The sequence below is a fragment of the Plecotus auritus genome, assembly GCF_963455305.1.
Source record: "Plecotus auritus genome assembly, chromosome: 9".
Taxonomy (NCBI): Eukaryota; Metazoa; Chordata; class Mammalia; order Chiroptera; family Vespertilionidae; genus Plecotus; species Plecotus auritus.
This window is the reverse complement of record NC_137783.1, coordinates 96073770-96093123: the sequence shown is the minus strand read 5'-3', so window position 1 is coordinate 96093123 and position 19354 is coordinate 96073770. Positions and strand designations below refer to the sequence as shown.

General features: G+C 44.5%; 1 protein-coding gene across 1 annotated transcript; it reads left to right on the top strand.

Moving 5' to 3' along the window:
- Positions 1-413: 413 nt before the first annotated feature.
- On the top strand, positions 414-1628 carry LOC308233865 (upstream-binding factor 1-like protein 1; the record flags this gene model as incomplete). The annotated part of the gene is made up of 1 exon (XM_080640837.1): positions 414-1628. The coding sequence occupies one exon, from the start codon at positions 414-416 to the stop codon at positions 1626-1628; it is 1215 nt and encodes a 404-aa protein (XP_080496963.1).
- Positions 1629-19354: the final 17726 nt, after the last annotated feature.

Below are 19354 nucleotides of genomic sequence, written 5' to 3'. Positions count from 1 at the left end.
ATTTTAAAATTTTTCTTCTTCCAAGGGCTTTTCTCTTACACTGAGCCTTGAGTAGCCAGTTGTTCTATTTAACAAAGAACCTGGTGAGATCTGGTAAAAGGCAGGCTAGAATGAAAAGTGATGTGACTATTTTGAAAAGTGCAAATGCAGCATATGGGAGGTAAACATAAATTTAGCTTCAGAGGTAGGCACTTTTTAATTATTTTGTTAAGGCAATTTAATTGTCTGAGGGACATATCATAAGTGAGTGGCGATTTTCTCATTCATTCTTCTATTTCTCCTCAGAAATATAAAACACCCACTGCAAAACTTCCAAAATAGCTCACCTGCTAACTCTTCAGCGTGAATAATTTTAAGTTTTTGCTGTGGTGTTTGCATAACCCACACCTTGTAAGTGGCCCAAAGTCCTCAAAATGCCATTGACTAACAGTCAAAACCAATGGCCTAAAGAAGATATTGTGATGTTACTGGACCTCATGAAGAATAATCTGCCATCCAATGACAACCACACATTCAAAACAACCCAGTCACATATGGACTGGGGAAAAGTAGCTTTTAAAGCTTATTCTGGAGAAATGTGCAAACTCAAGTGGTTAGAGATTTCTAGGAAGATAAGAAAGTATCGGACTTTGACAGAATTAGTCCTGGAAGCTAAGGAACATGTTAAAAATTCTTACAAAAGCAAAAAATTCAAGAAACATCCAGACATGCCCAAGCAGCCCCTCACTGCTTACCTTCGCTTTTTCAAGGAAAATCGGCTTGAGTATTCCCAAATGCACCCCAAACTCAAGAATCAGGAACTGACCAAGGTCATGTCTGAGAAATACAAGGAGCTCCCAGAGGAGATGAAATTGAAATATATTGAAGATTTCCAGAAGGAGAAACAGAAGTTTCAGGAGAAACTGGCTCAGTTCAGGAAAGACCACCCTGAGCCTGTGCAGAACTCCAAGACCTCTGTTGTCCACAAAAGGAGCCCAAGCAGAGCCCCCAAGAAGTTTCAGAGAAGTGGGAAAAAAGTGAAGTCTTCCCCAGAAAACTATGTTTCTGAGTTTAAATTCCATGGAGAGCCCAAGAAGCCCCCCATGAATGAATTCCAGAAGTTCCACCAGGATTTGTGGTCGAGTAGGGAGCTGCAAGGCCTGCCCCTGAGGGAGCGCATGGTGGAGATCAGCAGATGCTGGCAGCATGTCCCAAGGAGCCAGAGGGAGCATTATAAGCAGCAGGCTGAGGAGCTGCAGAAACAGTACAAGGTGGACCTGGAGCACTGGCTCAAGAGTCTGTCTCCTGAAGAGTATGCTGCCTACAGAGAGAGAGCCTCTGGGAAGCGTAAGATCATAAACATGCATGGAGGCCCAGACCCCAAGATCATCAGGACAGATGTGCAGTCTCCATCAGCAAAGACTCTGGAAGAAGGGCTTGCACAGGAGCAGTGGCTGCAGACTCCCAGGATGGCATCTTCAGAGACATATGGGAACAATTCTCATGCCTCACGGGGACCTGAAGGAAAGAAGGAGCATGAGGAAAAGGCAGAAAGCAGCAGCTCCTCGGACTCCAGCAGTAGTGATGAAGATGACAGCAGCTCCAGCTCATCTTCCTCAGGGGACTCCTCTGACTCAGATTCCAACTGACCTTTGTTCATTCCTAGATGATGGGACAGAGAACTTCCCAACAGAAGTCTTTGGCATCTGTGTAAATTGAAGGGCTCCTCTCCCTGTCCCTTTTAATTGCTTTGCTTCTCACTTCCTTTCCCCTCTCCTGCTCAATCCAGAGTAGCACAGGTTGGGAAGCAGGGAATTGGGGCAGTACTCTCAATATCAGGTCCACACACCTGGGAAGAGAGGTTCCTGCTGGGAGAAGAAATATAAATGTGAACCTGTATTGGGTTCCCCTATACCGTCAGTACCACTCCCCCTAGGATCTCCATGCAAGGAAGAATCTTGACACAGACAGTGAGGTGACTGGGCAGTTCTGAGGGGCACACTGCACTAGACTGTGTATTCTGAAGAAAGACGTTTTGCTGTATTCATTTTATGTCTGCCAGGGGTTGTCTGGGGCCACCATGAGCCTGTGACTCCTACATTCTCTGAGAGAACTGTACCTCTGGACTCTTACACTCATCTGGTGTGAGAAAGGAGTTGGCCATTCTTAATGTCAGAGTGGGCAGCATCACGTAGCAGGCAATATTTATACATGGATATTTAATGCTGACATTTCTATGAGACTTTCTTACTAATTTTAAATAAAATTATATTTCCTAAGGTTAGCTTTTTCATTTGAATGAGGGCCTGCATGCAATAAATGTTTTATAATTTGGGACATTGCTTCTCCAAGTAGTGTCTGTATTTGTTCTTGGCAAAACCTAAATTCCTTCCTGTTGCTCCAGGTTCAAGTGAATCTCCTATTTAGCTTTCAGGGTTGATGGATGTGTGAGTGGATGTATGAATGAAGGGATAGATAGATAGATGATAGATAGATGATAGATAGATAGATAGATAGATAGATAGATAGATAGATAGATAGACAAATATACGTGGGTAGCCCTGGCTGCTGTCCTCAGTGGTTAGAGCATTGGCCTGCACTCCAAAGGGTCTGGAGTTCAATTCCTGATCAAGAGCACCTACCTGGGTTGTAGGTTTGATCCCTGCTCCAGGATGATTGGGAGGTTTGTTTGGGAGGCAATCAACTGATTTGTCTCTCACATGGTTTCTCTCTCTCTAAAAATCAATGGAAAAAAATATCCTCTGGTGAGAATTAAAAGCAAAAAATAACATATATAGATAGATACATAGAAAGATATAAATGTGTAAATATACACTATTCTATTCTACTGGTCTGCCTGTGAATTGTTGTCGCAGTACCACTTCCTTTGATTATTTGGTTTACTGATATGTTTGAAAATCTATTTAATGTGAGATTAAATTAGGTTCTTTCCCCCTGTATTAGTATATTCCTGACTATTTCCATTTTGTGTTCTCATGAATATAAGCATGATAAAAGTAATTGTGTCATTTTCATATGAAAACCATTAAGGTTTGAGCATTTAGATAATCACATATCTTAGTGAATCATTATTAAGTGTTTTTCTAGATAAAGAATACATTTTAGAAAATAATGGCAGCTTTAACGTATTTATACCTCTAATTCTTTCTCTTTCTAAAAGTGTTGGTTGGAATATTCAGAACAATGTTAAGTAATAGCAGTCATATGTGCCGGTCTTGCTTCTGACTTTCAAACTCATGTTTAAAGGATTTGCAATTTTTGAAATTATGCTGATTAATATTACATTTAAAGTAAACTATATAACCTGTTCAGAAAATGCCTATGTATGTATATTATAGTTTTCACTGAATAATGTGTATTACTATTTAACACATCACTTCTATCATGGATCAATAATATTTTCCTTATGTATATTTGTATCAGGAATAGGGTTATTGTATGACCTAATGTTAAACACTCATCATATTCCAGAAATAAACCTGCTTTTTTATTCCATATTGAAAAAGTGACTAGAGGTTAGGCAGATTTTCCAGCCATTCCTATGCTGGGAATGTGACATTTACACAAAGCTTCTGGGTATATTCACTACATTCACTAACTCTTTTTCATAAACTAGGTTTGAAGTGTTTTCCCCACAGTAATGAAACCTGCCTGGGGGCAGCAGGCCGAGGGAAACAGGACACATTATTACAATAAAGCTGGTTAATAAAGATGAAGGATTCCCCCTCTCTCTTTCCTAGAAATTGAAAAAAAACAGCAACATGTATTTATGGGAGAGGATCCAGGGAGGGAAATCTCTCAGAACAGTTCCAGATACCTAGCCTAGGCTCCTTAGCACCTAGTCCCTTTCACTTTGCATAAAATTGGAGAGAAAGTGAATGGTAAGAATCAGGGAATAATCTGAGTGCCATGATGTGCATGGTGTCTGACAGTCCAGAGGAAGGTGGCTATTCCTGTGCCTGTGATGCTTGAACTGAGTCTCAAGGAGCTAGCAAGTTCAGGAGGGAAAATGAGGTTGCAGAGTGATTTGGCTCATGCACTTACCCACTTACTGATTGGCTCTCATTCATCAGACATTCCTTTTCTTCAAGGACCATGAACTCCTGGTTTCCTGACGGGCATCTCATTCTGTTCTACTGCTTTCCCTGTTGGGATCTGCATATTCTCATTTTAGTCTACATACTTTTCTGGCATGACCTCATTTTACATCTATATCTCCACAGAAATTCAGTTCACAACGTAAAGATCTCATGGGCATCTCCAGTACAATTTTCCTCTGAAACAGCATTCTCTAAGTGTCAGAACCAGAAATCATCCCAAATCCAAACCTGCTCCTTCCTTGAGCATCCTCTCCTCATTGATCCCACCCTTCACCACTTCCTCCAAAGCTTTTCATTGTACGTTCAGTGATGTTCCCTCCTCATCTCCACAAGCACAGTGAAGGCGACCCACCCTCTCCACACACGAGCAGAAATGGAAATGTGAGTCTCAGGAGGGGTTTCATAGGGGCTGCCAAGCTCTAAGAGAATTTTCCTAAATTATCCTGGCTAGTTAAATTTTCTTCAGGCTTTGCTTGTTGCTAAACACAGAATGAGTTATAAAGAGTGAAGGAAAAGGTGTAATTCTACAGTTGATGATTATGAATTTGTAGACAATTGAAAGAAAGAAAATATATTTAATTAACCTTATTTTGGGGGTCAGTTGTGGGTTAATAGCAAATTGAATGGCAAGTACAGAGTTTTCCCATATACCTCCTCTCCCTACACATGCATAACCTCCCCTATTGTCAACATCCCCCACCAACATAATATGTATGTCTGTTTCAGCCAATGAACACACCTTGACATAACATTATCACCCAAAGTCCATAGTTTTCACTATTGGTGTAGAAAAATATTTTTTTTTGCCCTGGCCAGTTTGGCTCTGTGGATAGAGTATCAATCTGCAGCCTCAAGGGTTTGGGTTTGATTCCAGTCAAGGGCATATGCCCTAGTTGCGGGCTTGGTCCCCAGTGGGGGGCATGCAGGAGGTAGCTGATCAATGATTCTCTCTCATCATTGATGTTTCTATCTCTCTCTTCCTTTCCCTTCCTCTCTGAAATCAATAAAAATATATTTTAATAAATATTTTTTCAATGTAACTTACATTTTTATTCCAACTCACCATGTTGATCCCTTCATTTTTTTTTCTTTTTGTTCAGTTTGTTGGGGTGATACTAGTTAATAAAATTATACAGGTTTCAGGTGCACAATTCGACAACACATCATCTGTATACAGCATTGTATGTTCACTATCCTGTAGGAAATTTTTTTGTAGGAAAATATTTTTAATTTAGCACGTCAAGACTTTGAATGTTGTGTCTTATCTATATACATAGAGCAGACCTAAAAACATTTTTGTTTCCTCTTATTAAAACAAATATTAAAGCCTATTTAGAGATTTTTATTGAAACAACAAAAGTAATGCATGTGACATCTACCATTCAAAGAAAGACTAATACTCTTATTGTCTGTAGATTTCTTTCTTTTCAGTTTCAGTGGGATGCTAAGTATAAACACATGCATTTATTCTCAAAGTTCCTGGAGACCTTTCAATTTCCTATGAATGACATGGTATGCTTATTTGGAAAATTCTTTAGCAGAATGTGTCACTTGTCTTCCCTCTTGACATTAAATTTGCAAAATTAGGTTTAAGACATGTTTCTTTCTACTTCAAATCAGCAGATTGCAGAAGTCATTTTTTGCCACTAGGTGGTGGTACAGTTTGTAACCTAGGCTAGATAGATCCATAGAGTCAATTAGGGCTCTGCTTGTGAATTGAAAGCATGCATTTTCTAATTCATTCAGCACCTCCTGTTTTTGGAAGCCATGTCTCATGGGATTCAGAGATGAACTTTATCGTTCTGACTTCATTACACTCACAGTCTAGCAGCAAAGACTGACCAATGTAATCAGTAAGATGAAGCATTATTTGGTCACAAAAAGCACAAACACTGGAACTGAACAAATACACATTAAAATTCTGAAGTTGCTATTATAATAAGAATACACTGGTTAAAATAATTACCTCTTTATCATCTGTTTCCCCATCTATACATTCATAAGCTGGTAACAAAATTACAGTTAGGTATGATAACAGTAGAGATTAAGCTTAATGTTTATAGAATCCTTGGCTCACAGTAGATTTATAGAAAATGTTAGGTTGATTCTACTGGGGCTGCTATAGCAAAATATCATAGACTGGGTATCCTATAAACAACAGAAATTTAGCTTTCACTCTTCTATGGGCTGGAAGTCTCAGATCAGGGTGCCTACATGGCTGGCTGATGGCTCTGTTTCCAGGTGGCAGACTTCTTGTATCCTCACTTGGCAAGGGATCTCTCTGAAGCTTGTATAAGGCACTAATCCCATTTCTGAAGGCTCCACTCCCATGACTTATGCACTTTTCAAAGACCCCACCTCCAATGCCATCACATCGGGAATTATGGTTCAATACATGAAGTTTGGGGCCACACAACCGTTAAGATCATAGTACTTAGCTTCTTTTATTCCTTGATTTCATCCATCTTCCAAATTTCTCATTTACCGAGTTCCAACAAGAAACCATTAAGTAATACATATCATATAACAAGATAATTTATGTAAAAACACATTTAATGAAATTATAATATACAGGCTATGATAACCTACAGTCTTGCTGGAATTTGGTTTCAACTCTGTCCAAATCATCATTCCAGAAATTTAGAAAAGTAGTTCCATTGCTATATAGACAGATTTCTATAAAATAATAGTATGAGATCCATGGTGCAATGGAAAATGATAGCAGTACAGCACACTTTTTGAAATATAAAAATTTTACTGAAAGAAAATAATTCCTGAGTTTGTTCTTAAACAAATAGGGATTTTTTTTTTTTTGCCAGGGGGGAGAAGGGGAGGTAGTGGAAGTAGCGTTCAGATAGAGGTAACATCATGGCCAAAAATTCAGAGTGAAGGTGGGTATGATGTCTTGGAGAACCTTCCACAATTCCTTCATCCTGGTTCTCGCTCACACACAACTCCTACAAACTACTAAAAACCCTGGTATTCATGCTGGAGGCATTCTTCATTTATTCATATATTTCTAAAAATTATACTTAGGGCTCTGGCCTCTGTGTGTTGGCTCATGCACCACAGCTCCTGCATTATTCAAAATGCAAGAGACACAGAATGACTCTCAGAATCTAACAGCTCACACGCGTTATTAGACCCCACCCCCTTTGCAGGCCTGCCCATCACTGAACTCTCTCCCCCATGCAGCCAGTGCCAGTGGCCAATTCCCTGGCATAAACACCACCGGAAGTGAGTGTTTATGGGGAATGAACGCAGGCCTTGAGCGCAAATAGCCCACAGCATGAACAACAGTGAAGAGGGGTGACATCTGAGGGGTAAGCGTCCCTGCATCCCTCACTTCCTTGTGTACATAACCCACGCTTGAGGCAGAGGCAGCTATGCCAAGCCTCATGCAGGCCAGGACCACAGTTGGGGCCCCTCCCTCCTCCAGCGCATGCATGCCCACCAGAGCCAACCTTACAACAGACACAACCCATGCTGGGGGTCCTTGCAGGATGGAGCCCCTCCCCCACCTTCTGCACCAGAACACATTAGTGTGCATCATGGCGCAAGGTACCCCCTCTTTCCCACCCCCACCCCCATCTTCTGCACCAGAACAGGACAAGGCTGAGGAACAGGAGAGGAAAGAACTGGAGGAGGTAGAGGACTTCCTGCAAAGCTTCTCCAGCAAGGCCTTATCAGGAACCTCCATGGCTGTCCGTGGTTCAGACCAGGGCGAGTGCAATAAGCCCTTAGGATCTTAAAATTGCAACCATGCAATCCATGCTATGGATACAGCCCTCCCTCAGGAAGGAATTTGGAGAGGTCTACCTGAGCACATGTCCTCAAAATGGGGCAAGTGCCTTCGTGTCCTCCGCAGGGCATTTCCGTGATTTCTAAAAGCAGTCGTCCTTTCTCCTAGCAAGTCTGAATGTTTCATTAAACAATTCTGGCCATGAAATGTAGACCTGGTAAACACAAGATACTTTCCCCTGACTCCATCCCGCAAGTTTTTCCAAACACATTTACTGTATTAGAATACTTTTTTCTTTAGTCCATGGAGGTTTTTCAATAAATGTTGATTTGCAGATATTTCTATTGTAAGGTTGCTGTTATAACATGGATCAAGACTTGAGTGGACTAATTTCTGTTCATGTAGCAGGTAGTATGGGAAGAATTTCACCCTCTCCTCCCTTCTTTTTTTCTATCATGTGCAGAATTAGTATTAAATTGGAGTCTTTTTCAGTGAATGTTCACAGTCCTTTACCGTACCGACCGTAGGCAGTCTGCTGCTACAGCAGGGAGTGAAGCTTGTCTCCCCAGAGATTTGGTTGCAATCCTCGAAGTCGTCACCCCTCATCTCCCTTGACCACTTTCCTAAAAATCCTCTCCTCTCACAGCACAAAACACAATTGCTCTTTCATATCATTTTGACGGTGATTACCAGACGGTGCTTACCAGACATTTATGCACAATATGAAAATAAGTATCGAACAAGTTTGTTAAGGGGTGCTAGCTACTATGATTCACGCGCAGATGGAACCAAGGGCAATGATGAGCTGATCTTTCAAAGAGTGAGGGTGTACGTCACAGACAGGAAATTTGGAAGCCTCTGAGCAGGGCTTCCAGGCTCAGACTGGCAAGCTGGGCTTTAGGTGGATGCAGGTTTCTGAGAAAGAGGGTTGGGCATGGTGGCTAGAGACTTGGCTTTGTCTCAGAGTGCATGTGCGTCTCGTCTCATGGGTAGTGGAATTTTAACAACTTGGGGCAAACCAGGACCTTGCGATGTTAAGCCCTGTTAACACGTGGAATCATGAGGTTTTCTGCCTTCCTGGCCCTTACGTCTATCTTTTCCCCATGGAGCCTAGACATTCAGTGCTGTATAACGATGGCTCTCACAAATTCCATATCTACCAAAGAACGTGCATATGTCACTTGTGTGTGCAATTGTGTTTAGTGGTGGAGCCAAGATGCACACCGGAGTCTTTTTACTTAAAGTTCTCCTTCTTATAGGGGGAGTAGCTAATAGGAGCCTAATAAGTTACTTGTCCTGTAGATAAAACAGAGGATGCCAGTGAAATGTCAATTTTAGAAAACAGCAAACAAATTTACAGTAAAGGTATGTTCCAAGTACAGTGTGGACCCAATTACCCTAAAAACCAATTCGTTGTGTATCTGAAATCCAAATTTCATTGGGTGTCTATTATTTACTAAATCGGGCCACCTATTCTTTCATTAAAATCATTCAAAAGGTACTTTGAATTTTAAGGAACTGTAGAACTTCATGTTGTAAGAATCTAGCCTCCAGAAATAAAGAGGAGTCACGTTACCAGTACAGAGACAATCATTATGGTATACCCTAAGTAAAATTACATGTAAAGTAAGTATATTGAGACATATATTATTTTTAACCAGAGAAAGAAGCCGAGATCATTTTTTTAAAAAAATAGTTTGCATTTGCTTTCAGTTGCATAATACATCTCTGAAAAGATTTAAAGGAAACAGATAACAGTGGCATTCCGTGGGTAAGAAGACTGTGCTGCCAGGGCAAAGAGGCAGGAGCAAGATGCGTCACCATATTTTCCATTTTGTGCAATTACACTTTAAACTATGCAAGGCATTGCTTGTTTAATATATTATATTAAAATCATTCAAAGGTCAAAAAGTAAACATTGAACAATGGAATACTCTGAGAAACAAAGAGTAGTGATTTCTGGTCTTGGCCGTGTAGACTACGGGGCCTTCCCCTGATGGATTGGAACAAAGGGGATCATTTGTAAGGCTGGGCCGGCTGCATTCTGCAGAGCTCCCAGCACTGGGCTACACTTGGTACCACAGGACTGCTCCCCAAAGAATGATGTGCACACAGCACCCCAACAGGCTGTATCTGCTGAGTCAACCTGAGTTTCAAACACTGGGTTCCGTGTGGCCCCAAGTTCTTTAGGTTTGAATTTTGTTCAGAAAGTGTAGTCTGTGTTGAAGTAAGCCAAGAACCAGCTAGGAAACAGGTTGAGGGACCCAAACTAGGCTGATGGATCAAGAACTGAGATAAAGGGAACATTAAGTAAAGCTTTTGTGCCGTGAATCTGAAAAACCAATGTATAAATGGCCAAAAGAGGCACACATCAATTGTGTCATCACTTAAAATTTGAAAGGAGATGCTGGTTCTTGCCTACCTGCCAGAGCCCTCCATGGAATGTCTTCTCCTCCCCCCACTAACCCCACCCAGGCCACCTACCCTTCGCCCCTCCCCCGATGCAGAATGTCTGGAATTCTACGTTCTGACATTTAAATTCAACCTGTTCCTTCACTGGATCCTGAGTGTCTGTTGGAGCAGATCACCTCTTGAACCTGGACTTGAATTCTCTCATTCTCTCTCAGCCGTGGTCAGTGCCTCAGCCTTCAGGAATGGCTTCAGAAGGAGGTAAGCCTATAGGTTGGAGTGGGAGTTGGGGGTTGATTAGTGACCATGATGTCCCTCAACACTTGGGATTAAAACGTGATACTTCCACTGGAGAAACATAGTTCGGACTGAAGTAGGTAAAGGAGAGAGCACTGGCCTCCCCAAGGACCTTTCACCAGGGGAGACTGGGAGTCTGTGGAAACCTGTGACTGGACAGGAGGGCTCCTCAGAGGTGGGTCGGATGACTCAGGGAAATGCCTGGGTGTGGAGGCAGCAGGCACATGGAAACTTTCTAGAGGGAGACATGCTACTTCCACATGTATACAGGGCTATGTTGTGGTGGTGGCACAGGGAGGGTCACAGGAAAGCCTAGTCCTGTGTCCTGTTCTTCAGGCACCTGGAGCTCGCCCACAATATCTTTCTAAGGGATTTCAGTTTAGGATACCGAAGCTACTGGGGCCGTGGGGAGAGGTAGTCCCAGCCAGACAGTTGTCCAGTGCTGTCTGTGGCCAAGTTCACAATGAAATGTCCTCCCCGAGGCTGGGCTGGAAGGTACTCCCGCTGCTGCAGTCCAGGCTCCTCCACTGCTCCCAGCCCAGAGCTCACTTCTGAGCCCAGGGAGCTGCTTGTTGTCCTGGACTCCACAGAGGCAGGGCAGCCGGGTAACTTCCACCAACATAGGGCTCAGTTCCCTGAGTTGTCCTCAATTGCTCCCCCTCTGTGGCAAGTCAGTTCTTCAGACCTACTTCTTCTTGTTGTGTATCTTATGGCACATCTTCTGTCCTGTCTTTATTTTTATTTTTTAAAATATATTTTTATTGATTTCAGAGAAGAAGAAAGGGTGAGGGAGAGATAGAAATATCAACGATGAAAGAGAATCATTGATCGGCTGCCTCCTGCATGCCCCACATTGGGGATTGAGCCCACAACCCGGGCATGTGCCCTGACCGGGAGTCCAACCATGACCTCTTGGTTCCTAGGTTGATCCTCAACCACTGAGCACCACAGGCCAGGCTCCCCTGCCTTTTATCTTTGAGATGAGGGGTTTGCTCATAGTCCACATCCCTGCTTCATAGACCGAGAACAAACGTGGAGCGTGGTTGTTTTTCTCTCAGAACATCTGTCAAGGCAGATTACTTTTAAAAGGGGGCAAGGGGCGTAGCACAGAAGCAGGAAGATGATCTGTATCATTAGTAAATGTTTTAGGACACCAGTCCTGAGTAATTAGGGGCATATGATATGTACCTAAAAAGCGATTGAATAGGGTAGTTGGGGGGCCCTTGGAGAATCAGAGGCTCTGCACATCCTCACATTTGACTCTTTTGGATGCTTCCCTCAGACCTCTCCCCTCCCATGGTAACGTGGCTTCAGAGGTTCTGACCCAGTCACACCAATGTTACTGTCCCCCCAATACTGCCCTTACTATCACATGCTCAGGGGATGGAAGCTGGAGTCCCTCACGCTCTCTCCTCTTTCCTCTGCCACAGTGTGCATTGTCAGGAAGGCTGAATCCAGGGCCCTGAGTGTCCGCAGCGCCCAGCAGCCCCAGGAGACCAAGGCACCCAAGGATATCCCCCCTGAGGCTGTGAAAGAGAACATGGATGTCAAGGATGGGCTGGTGGGGCTGGCCCAACCAGCCATAGGGGAGCCAAGTGGAGAAAGGGAAGAGGACGGAATGGAGTCGCAGCAGGAACAGAATGGGATCTACCTGGACCCAGATATGCTGAGATACATTGACAAGCTGTTCTTCCAGGAAGACTTGGTCAACAAGGTGGGTTGGCTCTGAGCTCCGAGGTCTACAAGATTCCAGAGTGTGGCACTCCAGCACCCAGACCTGGGTTCTGCCCAGTCAGATTGGATTAAGCTCTGTTCTTTGTTCCTGAGCTGGGTGCATGCATGGGTGATGGGTGTGTCTCTGTGTGCATGTGTGTATGTTGTGTGTGTGGTGTCTGCTTTCAGTGTATATATGTGGGTGTGCCCTTGTGTTTGTATGTGTATATGTTCCTCTGTGTGTGTGCGTTTGGAGCTGATGACCATGAATAGTAAAACACCTTGTGCAAGAGGAGAGGGTGGGTCTTTGTTTTTCTACTTTTCCTCCAGGTCCTGCTTATACCTTCTTCCTCCTGTTCCAGGTGGAGGAGATCATTCAATCCCGATTCGTGGCACAATTACTTTCCTCAGAGACACAGTTGGATCTCTTGGCTCTAGCTAAGGAGTTGTTGGAGCTGGAGGAAGGACTCGCTCTTGTCTGGGTGAGCCAGGGGAGGAAGGGAACTTTAAAAGATGGGAGGGGGGCTTCAGGTGAGCCATGGGAGGGAGGGACAGATGCCCGTGAGTTAGAGGAGGAAGGGTCCCTATGTGAGTCATGGAGGGAGGGACTCCAGGTAAACCAGGGCAAAGAGCAGCTCAGAAAAGGGGTGCACCTGACTCTGTCCACCCCAGTGCTATCTGTAGACATGGCATACCCAGGAGCCAGCTCTGTGGTGGGTGAAGTGCAGGAGGACAAAGAGGAGAGAATTGTAGAGAGAAAAGGACAATGGGAAGGAGGGGACTGGGGGGCCAGAAAGGGAGAGAAGGACACAAAGCTGGGAATATGGCAGAGGGATACAGAGGAGAGCCACATGTCTGTTTGGGATTTGAATCATGGTGTCCCCCCTTTCACTCCTTCCCCAATACCATTGTCCCATCACCCACGCTCCCCCTCATCTCACACATGTGTGCAGAGCATGTCACTGTCCCTCTTTTCCTCCCAGCTGTTAGAGAAGCTTCACCTGGCCGAGGAGGAGGAGGAGGAGGATGAGCAGGCACCCCAGAATGATGGTGCACTCGAATCTGACTCCAGTCCTTCTAAGTCTGTGGCCAGCCAAGGTGCCCAGAGAGATGACCACGGCCCCCAGCTGGGGGTCAATGCCAAAGCCTGCCCACCGGATGACTTCAAGGATGGTCAAAGGCCTGGTCATGCAGATGCCCAGCTGGCCAGGCCCCAAGCCTTTGCTGTCCCTTCAGGATGTCAGGAGTGCCCACCCCTCGGGGCTCTAGGCCCCCCCTCTGCTCCCCAGGGTCTCAGGCACACTGATTCTGGCCTGGGACCCAAGGATGCTGCCATTCCCAGGCAGACCTCTCCTGTCAGGGGGGCCCGCGGGCCAGTGGACAGGTCCAGTGAGAAGGAGGGGGACCTCCCCGACCTGGCCTTTGCCTTGGCCTCTCCTAAGAGCGTGCCGCCCAGCGCTCTCTCTCTGAGTCCTGTCCCAGCCTCGGGCCTTGCCTGCCCTGGAGGTCGAGGGACCCGGAAAGCTGCCCGGTCCCAGCCTCCAAAGAGAAAGTGTGAGCAGTCTGTCGCAGGGAGGGGGAGGAAGAGAAAGAGGTACTGCAGCCAGCGTGGAGCAGTGGGGGGTCCCTCCTGCCCCCAGTCAGGCGGCCCACACTAAATGTGACCGGGCTGTGCCCCAGAGGAGCCCAGGGCTCCTTCTCATCCCAAAGCTGATTCTGGCTGTTCTAGGGATATGGGAGGGTGGGAGGCAGGGAGGGAGGGCAGGGCTGTTAGGGTGGTGGTGGGCTTGGGGGGAGTGGGGGTAGGAACAGCATCTTTGGGACATTGTATTTCAGTTATGAATAAAGGTAGTTGTGTTTGAAAATGCTCGGGGGCCATTGTCTTTGTCTCTGTACTTGAGTCTGTACTGCTCCTTGGAGAGGAGACCCAAGAGGAAGGGAATGTGGGAGGTCAGGGCGCTATGGATTCACAGGTGAGCCTCAGTCCCTGCTTCTAGATTGAGAGGGATCTCCTTCTGCCTGCTCCTGGCAGCACACAGCTCTCTGATCCCCAGAGACCCCTCCCATCATCACTTCTACTCCCAAGGCCAGACTGAACGAGGGGCCTCCCGGAAGCAGTCAGACAATGAGGCCCAGCGATTCTCAGCTCCTCCAAGGTTTCCTGTGTGGGTGGCCTGACCCTAGACCAAAAGGCTTGGCCCCAGGTGACAGGCTGTCTGCCTCTGTGCCTCCTTACAGGGAAGCATCCTTTAGTCTCAATGGGATGATCGAATGTGGAGGGAGGTGGAGGGGTGAGACTGGAACAAGGGGGTGACAAGAGAGTAATGGTGACAAGCCTATTAAAGGTGTGGACTCGGGAAATGACAGGGGGGCGGGGGGTGGGGGCGGGTGAGGGAGGATGCCACATCCCTGTCTGGATTTCTGTGTGAGAGACTCTTGTCCAACTGAGGGAGGAGAACCCATCTGGTGTGGCTGGGGACTTGGCTCAGGGACAATGGGTCTTCAAGGCCACCCCACAATACTGTTCCTTCTTTTACAACCATGGCTGGACTCGTGTGTGAATAGATGCCAACACAGATTTCTATTCCCATGGGGAAAAAATGTCCTAACAAACTGAGACGCAGTTTCACAAGCACAGTAGGACCAGCAGGGGTGGTAGGGGAAGAGTTGCACATGGCTCCAGGTCTGGTGGGAGCTGCAGATCCAGGCTGAGGGAGAGGGGCTCAGTCGCCCTGCTGTGGGCACAAGTACAGACCCCACAGTCAAAGCAGAGGATCTGAACCCCAGATGTAAGAGCGAGGTGAGCAAACAATAAAGAGCAGGAGCTAAGCTGAGGAGACACCCTGTCTCCAGAACTGCCTTGTCCCAGACCTGGCCCTCACTCCCTTCCTTCCCAGACAATGCCTCTTCCCCGTATTTAAGTTCTGATTCCTTTCCTGGGCTCAGGTTGTGTCAGGACCACTGAGCCTCCTGGAGCATGGCCTCTACTCCACCCAGCATGCAAAGCTGTGCCCAGGACAGTGGTCCAGAAGCAGCAGTGATGGGATGAGGCTAACTCTGTTCAGTTCCAAAGGTGGCCTGGCTCTCATCCAGAAGCCATGTGCCAAACCCCTAGGAACATGCTGCCCTTGCCCCTCGGGGTGCTCCCAGACTCCCATCTCTGCCAACAGGAAGAAACCAAGTCTGGACCAAGCTGTGAGAGGGATACATTTGGAGTCCACTCCTTGTCTCCTCTAGCATCAGCACAAGCCTCTCTGCTCCCCAGCCCTGCTAAGCATAGTTCCCACGTGGGATCGCTGGGTGTGCTGAGGTGGTGAACTGGGTCCTTGCTCCTTCAGATCCTTTCCCGCAGTCAGGTACCAAGCCCTCCAGTCCAAAGATTCCTTTCCACAATTGCTCTAGGATTTACCTGGATTAATGTCTGTCTGCCCAAAGACTAGAGGATTCATCACAGCAAGGATTTTGTTTTTTAATTTTTTTAAGATTATATATTTAGGATCTATAATAGTGACAAGCATATAGGGACTACCTGTTAAAAATGTGTTGAATGAAGGAATGAATATATAATATGCAGTGTCACATTATCCCAGACTGGCAAGAAAATGAAAATATCTGATATCAAGTACTGGCAAAGTTGTGCAGTAAATATAGTTCTTAAACGGCACTGGTGAAAAGTATAATATGGAATGCTCATCTGGGGAAACATTATATGGTAAAAATGAGCCCTATGTTCAGGCCCTATGAACTGGTGGTACATATCTGCAAGTTGTGTATCTTTGTGTTAGGCAGAATGATTCCCCCCTACCCCCCGACAAAAGATGTCCCCACCCTGATTCCCAAAACCTGTGAACATGTTACCTTAAGTGGGGAAAGGGACTCTGCAGATGGGATTATGATGCCAGACCTTGAGATGGAGAAATTATCCTGAATTATCTTGGTGGGCCCAATTCAACCCAGGTGCAGAGGATCGGAGAGAAGGCAGCATGAGGAAGAGTTGGTCTGCCATATCTGGCTTCCCAGTTGGAGGTGGGAGTCACAAGCCAGGGGAAGTGACTGGACTCTAAGCTGGGAACAACCCTCAGCTTACAATCAGGAGACTTCAGTCTTAAAACCGCAAGGAATTGAATACTGCCAGTGCCCCAAATGAGCAGGAGGCAGATTCACCCAGAGCCTCAGAAAGAAACACAACCTACCAATACCTTGATTTTAGTCCAGTAAGAGCCATACCAGACTTCTGGCCCCCAAACCTCAAAGATAATAAATCTGTGTTCTTTTAAGCCACTAAGTTTGTGGTAAATTGTGATGGCAGAAATATAAAATGAATACAACCATAGAGGAAGACTTGCATAAAAATACAGCAGAATTTTTGTATTAGCAATGTCGAGTGTAGATCAATCTGAAACAATGAGATGGTAATCAAAGTCACTGATGTATAATGTATACTGCTTATGAGATGCAACACCATAGAAAATATGAATAAAGTACACACAACAAAAGAATTTCAGGAAAATAATTTTATTTTAAAAAGGAAATCACACCTTGGCCAGTGTGGCTGACGTGAATGTTGACCCATACATCAGAAGGCTTCAGGTCCTATTCCTGGCGGGGCACATGCCCAGGTTGCAGGCTCGATCCCCAGTAAGGGGTGTGCAGGAGGCAACCAATGGATGTTTCTTTCTCTCTCCCTCCCTCTCTCTCTAAAAATCAGTCAAACGTATTAAAAAAATAAAAAGGAAATTACAAAAGACATGATGAATTCTATTTTGTATAACTTTTAAAAACCTGCCAAATGAGCAAAATTACTGTATTAATATATTAAAAAATAAAAACTAAAAATAGCAAAATGATAACACACGGAACTCAATGCTCACGGTTGGGAAGGTAAAAGAAGGAGATGTAAGCAGCAAAGTCCACACAGGTGGCTTCAAAATCAATCATGAAAATCAAGCTCTTAAATTAGGTGGGTGGAGACTCAGGTGTTTATTATATGGTTCTATATACATTATAAACATTTCATTATATTCTTCTGTTTCTATTTAATACTTAAAGTAGTATAATAAATAATATTAAAAGCAATATACACACATTTCAACTATTTTTGTATCAAATTTTATAAAAATTGCATAATTATAATCTTGGTATATAATCAGTCTTACAATGCTTAAAACATGAATACTCAGAACAGTTCCCCTAGTGGTCGGCAAACTGTGGCTCACGAGCCACATGAGGCTTGCAAGCCGAGGTTTGCTGCTCTGTTGACTAATGAGTTTGCCAACCACTGGATAGGGGCTTAATCACAAGGAACAACAACAGCCTGTAATTATTGGAATCGAGAGTCTGTTGTTCCTTGTGATTAAGCCCTAGTAGGTGTATATTACATTGTGTTTCTGGAGTAACCTAATACTCTCACCTGGTTTCCATCGCCTGATTCTACCTTACATTCACCCAACCCCATTAACAACTTGGGGAGGTGTCCCTAAACACTTCTAGGACTGTGGTTGGCAAACTGCGGCTCCCGAGCCACATGCGGCTCTTTGGCCTCTTGAGTGTGGCTCTTCCACAAAATACCACGGCCTGGGTGAGTCTATTTTGAGGAAGTGGTGTTAGAAGAAGTTTAAGTTTAAAAAATTTGGCTCTCAAAAGAAATTTCAATCGTTGTACTGTTGATATTTGGCTCTGTTGACTAATGATTTGCCGACCACTCTACTAGGAGAACCTGTGGCCCTGAAAACAATCTGAGATGAAGCAAGAGCCTCATATACCTGTGGGGGGGAAAATATTGCAAATGTATTTAGTAGAGTTGTGCAGTATTGATTTTATTTCAGTAAAAGAGCCAAGAAGTAAATTAAACCTACAAAAATAATAATAAATTAAACCTAAAAAAATAATTGTAGGCTTCCTCACATTAAACCTACCCCTGTCCCAGCCCAGGGGAATAGAAAGGTAATAGGCAGGTGTCCCAGCCTGTTCAGGATGCCACAGTCACTGCAGAGAAACCAAATCTCCAGATCTCTACCAAAGGGTCATTCCATATGGATCAAGGTGTATGTCTCGCTCACATTCTGGAGAGATTATTAGTCTGAAATCAGACAAAAGTATCCAAAATACAATTGCAGTATCACAGCCTCCCTAACAAGCAAAATATGACCATCCAGGATATGACAGCTAAAGCTAAGTCTGATGCTTTCCATTGTGGCCACTGTAACATCACAGCTGCTAGCAGCTCTGTGAGAATCAGCCATGACTTTCCCAGGATCACACAGGATTTCAGCAGCAGAACAAGGACATTGTCACTGGAAATAACTTGCCTCATGGTAATGTCATCACTATTACCCAATGTTGGCTCTTTCCTCTCAGATGCTCCTATTTTCTCCTTTCACTCACTATTACCATTTCTGTGTCTGATTATGTAAAAATGTCTTCTTTGCATGTTTGAATACACTCACACTAGTGCTGTAAACACCTCCAGCTGTGTAAGTGTGAACATATGAGAAAATGTGTCATGTGTTTACCCACTGCTCTATGACTCCATGACCATAAAGAGGAGACATCCTTTTGGTATATATATTCCCCCCCCCTTTATTTTTCACTTTTCTCAAATAGTAGATCTCTTACATTCAGCATAGAATTGAGTTTTGTGTTTTAATTTGACAATATCTTTTTGCTTTTTATAAGAGAATTAAGTGCATTGACCTTGATTAATGTGAATTCTGTTGATTTTTATTTGGGGGTCTGGTATTTTACACTGTGTGTTACATGCATATATGTGTCTTGCACTATCTTATTTGCATTTGTTGCTCTTGTTTTACTGTTGAAATATTTAGGCAGGTTGGCTCTTTGTTCTGATGGCTGTCTGATATGCTTCCCTATACTTGTCACTTTCTTTAGACAGCAGTTACTGTCTCCAGACAATGTTCCTTGGACTCACTTTCTTCTCCTCCCATGTTCTCCTTCATCCTCCAATTTGATATAATACCAACATTAAGTGTCTCTCTTGGCAGCGGTAAATATGCCTATGCTTCCACAAACAACTCTATGACTCCCAGGCATTAGAGATGGACCAGTCAGAAAGCTTATTCTACAGAATGCCTTT